Raw genomic sequence first — 10112 nt, forward strand, 5'->3', positions numbered from 1 at the left:
CTTCAAAAAGCTATAGCTTTGAATTTTGATACTGCAGGATGTACCATTCAAATTCAACCCAATTTATAGAATGCTGTCACACATGACACTGGAATTTTCATAGTAATACACACAAATAGATACTACATTGATGAAAATATGGGATTGAAGCTCAAAGCCCTAAAATATCGAAGTTAATACAAACCACACAAACTAGAAACTCAAACAAATTCGATCCACCTAAGGTGCCAAAAAAAACCCAGCAAAAAACAGGTTCCAGCAACCTCAAAAATGAAGAAAAACTCCACCAAGAAATATCCATATATACCAATCCCTTGATATCTTCTTCTCTCTTAAAATCCCAAATACAATAAATGGAAATGAATAGTATAGTGGGCTTTTAAGGGCTGGTGGTTGCAGGTGGCGGGGAGAGAAAAGGGATTGTGGTAGGGATGGAAGGAATTGTTGTTGGGATAGTGGACAATGGAGGCAGAGCAACCTTTGGAATTGTGGGCATGGTGGGCAGTGTAGGCATTGGTGGCAATATTGGCAAAGAAGATGGAATCTGGGTACTTGGCAAGGGTGGCATTGTAGTGGGTATTGGCATGTTGGGAATAGTAGTAGGCAAAGGAGGCACCTGGGTTGTCGGCATTGGTGGCAATGTTGCCTGAGGTAACGACGGCATTGCCGGCAATGGAGGCATTGTAGCCTGAGGCAAGGTTGAGACGGTGGGGAGAGGCAGCACAGAGAGCGGAGCTGCTGTATCCAATAGGCGACGTGCCGCTGTGCTCGTACTGATGCTTAACAATGACAGGGCCACGATCAAATTCAGAAGGAAGGAGTGTCTTGAAGAAGCAGCCATGGTAGGAAGATGAGAGTTGCAAATTAAAACCAAGCAAGAAGACTAGTATAGAAGATTTGATGATTTTTCTGTGAGATGAGAAGAATGATAACAGGTGATGGGGTTTTTATAGATAACCATAAACATTGAAGGAACCAATGGGAAATGGAAGAAACAAAGAGTAAGTTTGTTGAGATTTAGTTGAGAGCTGTGGAGAGAAGTAGTTGTTAGTTTATCTCCTCATCTACAGCTTTACAAATGAAATGTCAAATACGAAGGTCCGGAATTGGAAACTAACTCAAAACTCAAAGACCCAATTCAAGAACTTAAGACACGCACGCTATCGCTTCAATCTCCAGCTACGTGGTTGGATGCCAAGCTTTAATTTAAAGCGGAGAAGAAAATATGTAAACCGGCCTGAAAAGTGGATGGAAATTAGCTGCCTTGGTGCCTCTCATCTTAGAGTTCTTTTCTTTAAGAGCCTTACCTCTACTTAAATTGAAACGGCCCCATTAGGCCTGTAGCTACTTAGCTGTAGGAAGCCCACATTGCCCTGTGTCTTTGTGTTACGGTTTGGTATGACCCTTAAGAGGGTTGGGCCGTAAGGCTCAGGTTTTGGCACAGGAAAAACCCTCAAGCATTTGGATATAATGGATCCGCTTATCCACATCGGTCAGTTGGTAAGCTACAAATACCAATACAATTCAAAATATTTGCTTCCCTTATCTTCATTATCTGTCAAGAACTCAAGATTGTCCATGATCTGGTCAGATCAGCCAAGACCAAATCGACAGTCCCTGATCTTGGAAACCTTGATTGCAAGTGGTAAGAAATTCTGTTTTTTTTCTTTTTTAAATTGAAGTTTTATTTTTTTTTTAATAGATTTTTAAACCTGTATTTTACCACGTGGCCAATTCAAAAACCCCCCAGCAAGTGATATTAGAACCAAAGTGTAGCAATTTTGCAAATCTTCTTATTTTCTACTTAATTTTTTAGATGAAGACATTATGGAATAAATTCCATTCACTTAATTTTCTTCTCAAAAAGAACCCAAATTTTTTTTAAAAAAAATCTGTTTTTCTCTAATCCCCCAAATTAACTGCTCTGACTTTGTTTTTTAATTAACTTAAAATTTTCTCTTTCCAATCGGCCACTGTGCGAAACCCACCAATAAAATCACTTCACTTCCCAGTTTCCATCACCCCTAGACTTTAGGGGTGTCAAAATTGAGATTGGACCGGGTATATTGGCCCGAACTGAACTGCACCGACGGCTTAGTGGACTGGTTTCGGATTGGAGCATTATGACCCCGAAACCAGACTGAACCACACTGCAAACCAAAAGAACCCGACATCGAAACCAACACCAAACTGATCTATCCCGATAAGAAACCAATAACAACCCGAATCCAATTAAAATAATAAGATTTTTCCATTGTTTTGTATACATATGTATGTTAAACCAAACCTTAATAGGACTGAAACTGAAGCCGACCCTGATAACAAACCGATACAATTCAAACCAATACCGAACTTTCCTTATTGGTATGGTTTCGGATTCACCATTTTCACACCAAAACCAACTCAACTCAAACCAAAACCAGCCCAAACTGACGGATTGGTACCCCTACCTTCAGCCAAAGAAAGAGATATGTTTTAATTTGAAACAAGGAGGGGGAGTGGGTGTATTGTCAATTGTCACACCAATTTTCTGAGATTGCTGAGTCACACAGATTTATCTCTCTCAGCCTCTCCGCTACAATCTATTGGGTTGTGGATCGAACAACCAAAGGTTCAAAACTCTGAGCACCTGAGATTTGAAGGAGAAAGGTCCAAATCTAGGTTATTTTTCAAGTTTTTATAGTCTCGGGGCTTTAGATTTGATAGAGATCAAATCTATTGGGGTGTGAGTAGATTTACAGTGTTGTAGAGGATGGGTGGGAACCGCCACCCTTGCTGCCAGCACAACCCATCTCCCCCGCTTCGCATCTTGAAGATTGTAGGAATGGAGAGTGGAGCTCCTCCCTCACAGATCGCCAGAGAGGACAGTGGAGGTTCGCAGATCGCCTGAGAAGAAAGAGGTGATAGATGGAGGAAGATGTGGTTGGAACAATGGTTGAGGAGATGGGTTTGGGTTTTGTAACATAAAAGTAAAACGGTCAATGTACATTATTGAAGGGTAATATGACCATTTATGAATGTTTAGCTTGAACTAACGGTTAAAACTTAATGAACAAGGCTTACTTGTAAGCCCCACAATAGTCCAGGGAAGGTCCATGTAAATGTTCAAACAACGAGGGGTAAGGGTGCAAGTTTGGCCCTGTCGGCCCAAACCCATCCTGGTCCACCCTAAGCCCGAACAAGGCCTAGGTTGAGATATTTGGCCCTGAGGGCGGATTAGGGTTGGAAATTTCTGATCCTGAGTCAGGGTCGGGTCAGGTTAGGGTTGAGGCCTCAAGCTAAGCTTGGCCCGGCCCGGCCCGACCCTGATTTAAGTTATACTATAAAATATATATTGATATAATATATACATTATAAACTTTAAATGTCACATACATTTTTTTTATATAATATATTATATATGAAGACAATAAGTGATATAATACTTTTTATTATAGTGTTATTTTATGTAAAATTGATATAATGTTCTCCCCGGCCCATTCCAGCCCATGCATTTCTTTCCCCTTCCCCATGATCAGGGCCAATCAGGGTCAGCCCGGCCAGACCCTAAAGGCAGGTCAGGTTTCGATTTTTCTGGCCCCGAGTCAGGGTCAGGTCGGGCTTGGGCCCAACTACTAAGGGGACCTAGGTTTGGGCTAGGGTTCTATAAAGCCCGGCCCAACCCGACCCTATTGCAGCCCTAATAAGGGGTGTTCTGTAATTTGTTCAAACACAAGGGGTGCATGTAATTCGCTCTTGAATTTTACTTCATTATTTTTTTGGGAAATTTACAGTTACCTCCCTTGAGGTATCGCATAATTATAGATCCACCTATGAGTTTTGGATATTTATACACCCATTCATGAGTTTTGAATATTAACATATGCCACTCCTACTTTCCAAAATAATTAATAAGTAAACCTACTCCGTAAAGTGAGACTAAAAACGTAAAAATATATCATATATTGACCAAATCATAACTGTCAAAATAATTGGAGCTTGTGCTAACTACCCACCCCCTTCCCTCCCAAAAAAAAAAAAAAGCTTGCGCCTTGCAAGTTCAAAAAGCTTTAGTTTTGCCCTATTAATATGAATCAATAAGTCAACTATTACTGTATTTTATCAAGTAGTCTAAATTTATATGCTACTTTAAAGAAATACCATATTATATATACGTGTATTAATTATGTATTAATACATATTTATGGGTTTTAATTAAACAAAATAAATAACTAAAACCTAAAAACCCAAAAGCCGGTGAGAAAACCCCCTAACTTGAAACCTGAAGACTCTAGTTCTAGCAAACCATCTACTCACATAGTTAGCGAAACCGCTCTGGTTCTTTGATCAACCTCGAAGACTCTAGTTCTAGTCCATATCCATCAAATTCAAGTATCTTTCATCTCTCTCTCTCTTTGTGTGTTGATAAGATTTATATAGATCTGCAATTCTTCATGAACTAGGATTTTTTTTATATTTGTGTTAGCTGTTTTTGATTCATGGTTTTATCATTTTTTATTGGAGGGTTGGTTACACACAAACATGGAATCTTAGTTTCCTAATTGAATCAAACTCCTTCATTTCCTTTTCGATCTGGTATTCCCTGAGAGTGTAGCATCCCAAGGAACCATAAGAGCTTGTTCCAAATCTGTACTAGAGAATACCGAGAGTCCAACAAGGTTTAGACTTCCACCATTGCACATAACAAACAATCTGATCCTTTTGATCTCGGGTTCTATTGCAGTTCGATTAGAATTTTGAAACCAAACCTAGACTCACTGTGAGAGAGAGCATAGGCTGTTAGGTCGTTCAAGTGTTAGCTATAGCTATTTGGATTCTTTTACCACCAAAAACAAAAAAAAAAAACCTAAGGATTCTGACCCTAGTGCCTGATCAATGATGATGGTGGATATTTATTGGTTGGCACCAATACCTACCTTGGCTCTTCCAAGTCGCATCAGTTTGTAGTTAATTGTTTGGTTATGTAGTATGGTCAATAAGAAGTGGATTGGTTTTTGATTTGCAGAAATGAGAGTATGCGCCTATTTAGCTCTAGTAGGGGTTGTAGATCTCCAAAATCCCCTGCGTACCCTATCAAATACCGGTCGATCTCCAATCCAAAAAAAATACATACCCAATGCACTAGGTTCTCACTATTGTAGGAGTTTTATTAATCTGAATTTCCTCTTCTTAATCCAAAAGAATGAGGGATGATTTCAAATTGGAAAACCATAGTCATATTGGTTTTTGGTGTTCATGAAGGCATAAGAGATTAGAATTTAGTTACAAAAAAATCAGTTTGGTCCTTGATTTTACTAGGATAAACCCATATTTTTGCTCCCAGACTTTTATAGCGCAACCATAGTAAAACACATATCGTATCATTGTTGTACCCGTGTTATTGTGCCAGATTTTTAATAACGTATTATTACTATATGAGCTGATTAATTGCCGTACATATTTGTTCCCATATTATTGTCGTACCCGAACATACCAACTATGGATATACCATTCAAATCCAACCCAAACTTTAGAATGTAGTCACATATGACACAGGAATTTTCATAGTAATACACAAATAGATACTACATTAAGCTCAAATCCCTAAAATAGCGAAGCTAATACAAACCACACAAACTGGAAACTCAAACAAATTCGATCCACCTAAGGTACCAAAAAAAAAACCCCAGCAAAAACAGGTTCCAGCAACCTCAAAAATGAAGAAAAACTCCAGCAAGAAATACCCATATATACCAATCCCTTGATATCTTCTTCTCTTTTAAAATCCCCAATACAATAAATGGAAATGAATAGTATAGTGGCCTTTTAAGGGCTGGTGGTTGCAGGTGGCGGGGAGAGAAAAGGGATTGTGGTAGGGATTGAAGGAATTGTTGTTGGGATAGTGGACAATGGAGGCAGAGCAACCTTTGGAATTGTGGGCATGGTGGGCAGTGTAGGCATTGGTGGCAATGTGGGCTTAGGCAAAGAAGAAGGTATTTGGGTACTTGGCAGGGGTGGCATTGTGGTGGGTAATGGCATGTTGGGAATGGTAGGCAAAGGAGGCACCTGGGTTGTCGGCATTGGTGGCAATGTTGCCTGAGGCAAAGACGGCATTGCCGGCAATGGAGGCATTGTTGCCTGAGGCAAGGTTGGGATGGTGGGGAGAGGCAGCACAGGGGGCGGAGCTGCTGTATCCAATAGACGGCGAGCCGCTGTTCTCATACTAATGCTTGACAATGACAGGGCCATGATCAAATACAGAAGGAAGGAGTGTCTTGAAGAAGCAGCCATGGTCGGAAGATTGATAAATATCAAGTGCTCAGGTGCAAGAAGCCTACTATAGAAGAAGTGATGATTTTTCTGTGAGATGAGAAGAATGATAACAGGTGATGGGGTTTTTATAGATAACCATAAAGATAGATGGAACCAATGGGAACTAGAAGAAACAAAGAGTAAGTTTGTTGAGATTTAGTTGAGAGCAGAGGAGAGAGAGAAGTGGTTGTTGGTAGTTTACCTCCTCATCTACAGCTTTAGAAATGTCAAATACGAAAGTACGGAGTTGAAAACTAACTCAAAACTCACATTGCCCTGTGTCTTTCTGTTACGTTTTGGTATGACTCTTAAGCGGGTTGGGCCGTAAGTCTCAGGTTTGGCACAGGAAAAACCCTTGGGGGTCTCTATTGGTGAGTGGTGAATGGTGATCACACCGACTCAATTGACATCCCTAACTAGGGGTGCTGAGTACTGAAATGGTTTCAAGCTTTTTCTTTCTAATGAATCCGCTTGTCCACATTGGCCAGTTGGTAAGCCAAAGATACTAATACCAATACACGAGCCTCCCACCATTGCAAGGTCTAGGGAGGGTCATAATGTACGTAGTCTTACCCTGGTTTGTAGAGAGATTGTTTTCAGACTCAAATCCACACTATCTAGAAAGTCATTCCTTAGAAATTATTAAGGTATAAAGCAGCAGGCCAGCCTAACGCCCAATGCCCACCAGGTGCTCATAAAGCAACAAGCCAGCCTGGCGCCTAGGATGTCGCAGCAGGGTTAAGCAATGTTGTCTTTTCCAAAGGCCAAAAGTGCATAAATACTAGGGATGTAAATGGATCGAATTCGGTCGGATAGTGGCATTATCATATTCTTATCAGATTAAATTCGGATGGATTTGGAAAATATTTTATCGATTTTCGGACGGATTCAGATAATTTACCGTTTTTATGATGAAGGTTAGGGTTGAGACTTGAGAGTTCAATAATTACCATTTTTTCTACTTTTTTAGTTTTTGGATTTTCTTACGTTTTTTTACTTTTGATTTTATCTTGTATTTATTCTAATAGATATATGATTTCATGTATCACATTGCATAAAACAATATATATATAAGCCAATAGCAAATCTAGAAAAAGAATCACATTATCTTAACTTATAAATTTATAAAAATAAGATAACCAAATCCAATAAGGTAACTTAAAAGGATAAACGAACACAGAGATATATTTTAGATATTTTATTACAGTTGGATTGTTAAACGAATCGGATAATAATCGATCGGATAGGAGTATTATCATATTCATATCCGTCCGAAAGTCGAATCCGATTAGTTTCGAACGGATTCGAATTCTCCTAATAAATGGATACAAACATGGATCGAATACAGATTCTAATATCCATTTACATCCTTAATAAATACTGGCTGGGGTGGGCCTTCCTTAGCCCAGCCCTCTTAGGAAATAAATCCTCACCAGCACGCCAGCTGCCCCTCCAGCATAGATCCAACGTCTGGAGAAACTCAGGGTGCGTGCCTGGGTGCCTCCAACAGTTAGATCCGTGCTGGAGAGGATTCGGGTCTGCCCTCTTACATCCCTAGGATTAATAACTTTGGAGAAAATGAGTGATTATTCTCAAGCAAAATCCATTCCCCATTCTTACGTATTAATTCTACTTTGCAAGATGGTATTGTTGTTTTTATTTAAAAGTGTAAATTACATCAGGTCCTCATGTTCAGTATTTTTACAAATTGGGGAAGGTTTTCTCACACTACTGGTGTAGGAGGAATCTCCCACACCTCACCAACAGCAACAACCAGTACTGTATTGCCAGTTGGCCCCATAATTGTCAAGAAAGAGAATGAATAAACCTTATGAAAAGGTGTCGTACCTTATGCAGGCAGTGTGGGGAGAGAGAAGGGATTGTGGTATGGATGAAAGGAATTTAAGGGATATGGTTGTTGGGAGAGTGGGAATGGAGGCAGTGCAACCTTTGGAGTTGTGGGCATGGTGGGCAGTGCAGGCATTAGGGGCAATGTGGGCTTAGGCAAAGAAGAAGCTAGGCACCTAGGCAATGTGGTGGGCTTTGGAAGGTTGGAAATAGTGGGCAGCGGAGGAAGCTGGGTTGTCGGCATTGTCGGTAATGGAGGCAGTGTGGCCTTCGGCACGGTTGGGATTATGGCTGTGTGTTATTGGTGAAACTTGATCTCAGCTGGGAAATACTCTTGATTCTTCCCCAATGTCGGCGGTCCTAGGTGCACGACTCCAACTTCTGATAGTGTGATAGTGGAAGTTCTTTATGCTAGGGTAATTTTTTCTATATTGTTTGTAATGAATAAAACCCTATATATAGGGTATCATCTAGTAAGGAGGGTAAGGGTTATGGATTTTGAAATTTCTTCATCAAAATAGTTGAAGTTTTGGTTTATCGCTCAGCTGTGGATGTAACAACATAACCCATCTTAAGTTACATTTCTCAGGTTGCGGATTGGGCCTACCATGGTTTTAATGCATTATATTTGCTAGAACCGTAAATGCTTTACATCTCATGATGAATATGTTGGGCTTTCATGCGAAAGTAATGATCTACATGGAAACTTATAAGGATTTGGGTAACCTCTCCTTAATGGTAGTTTTTAAAGATGGGTTTGAGTATAACAATTTTGCAAATCTTCTTATTTTCTACTTATTTTTTAATCAACTTAAAATTTTCTCTTTTCAATTGATCATTGTGCGAAACGTACCAATACAATCATTTCACTTCCCAGTTCCCATCACCTATAGTTAGGGGTGTCCAAATTGAGACCAAATTGGGTAAATCGTCCTGAACCAAACCAAAATGGCTCAGATCGAACCACACCGATGGCTTATTGGACAGATTTCAGATTAGGGTATTATGACCCCGAAACTGAATCGAACCACATCAAAACTGAAACCAGATCAAAATCTAAACTAAAACCATATATAACACTGAATCCATCCGTCCAAAACCAAAACCCACTCCAATAATAAAACGATACAAAATCTAACAAAATCAAAACCAAGCTTTCCTTATTGATTTGATTTAGAATTTACTACTCATTGACACCCTTACCTGCAGCCAGAGAAAGAGATATGTTTAATTTGGCACAAGGAAAGGAGGGGAGGGGGAGTGGGTGTATTGTCAGTTGTCACACACCAATCTTTCTGAGATTGCTGAGTCACACAGATTTAAATCTCTTTGCCATGTGACTCATATACCACACCAATCCAAATGATGTGTAATATGTGGAGCTATCCATTGCCGACGTGATCATGGTTTCCTCTTCCTTATGGTGATTAATTATGCTAATATTATCTTATTATACAAAGAGACGAAATTTTAAAAATGAATGGCTATCAATATTTCAACTAAGTAGAGCAAGTACACCCACTTAATCTAGTGTGCACCATAGAAGCACACTTGCTGTAGCTTCCTTTACTTTTCAGCTCCTTGGGTCCCATAGCCTTTGATAATTGATAATGTTTTATCCTCAAGAGAGTGTGTTGTCCATGTCATTATGTATTTCCTTTTTATTTTTTATTTATTTTGTGAGATTATAAAATAAAGACCAACTTATCTTAAACGTTTTTTATACTATGAGCACATTTCGAATCGGGCATTTTTATTCATGTTGAGAATGGAATGGATCCACAATTTACATATATGACCATATGAAATAATTATATATAAGGAAGAACATGTATACTAAAAACACATGCATCTACTTTGGTATATATAAATGGGAGAGGAATTTTTACGACATTAAAGTGTAGATTCTCACCAATAGAACACCTTCTCTATAGTGAGAAGTCACTAATACTTTCTTCCATTTTCTTTTGGAT

General features: G+C 39.3%; 1 protein-coding gene across 1 annotated transcript; it reads right to left on the minus strand.

Moving 5' to 3' along the window:
- Positions 1-344: 344 nt before the first annotated feature.
- LOC122660125 (protein PELPK1-like) lies at positions 345-6299 on the minus strand. The gene is made up of 2 exons (XM_043855305.1): positions 5905-6299; positions 345-478 (listed from the first exon to the last, which is right to left on the minus strand). The coding sequence occupies exons 1-2, from the start codon at positions 6268-6270 to the stop codon at positions 380-382; spliced, it is 465 nt and encodes a 154-aa protein (XP_043711240.1). The 5' UTR covers positions 6271-6299; the 3' UTR covers positions 345-379.
- Positions 6300-10112: the final 3813 nt, after the last annotated feature.

The sequence above is a fragment of the Telopea speciosissima genome, chromosome 4 (genome assembly GCF_018873765.1).
Source record: "Telopea speciosissima isolate NSW1024214 ecotype Mountain lineage chromosome 4, Tspe_v1, whole genome shotgun sequence".
Taxonomy (NCBI): Eukaryota; Viridiplantae; Streptophyta; class Magnoliopsida; order Proteales; family Proteaceae; genus Telopea; species Telopea speciosissima.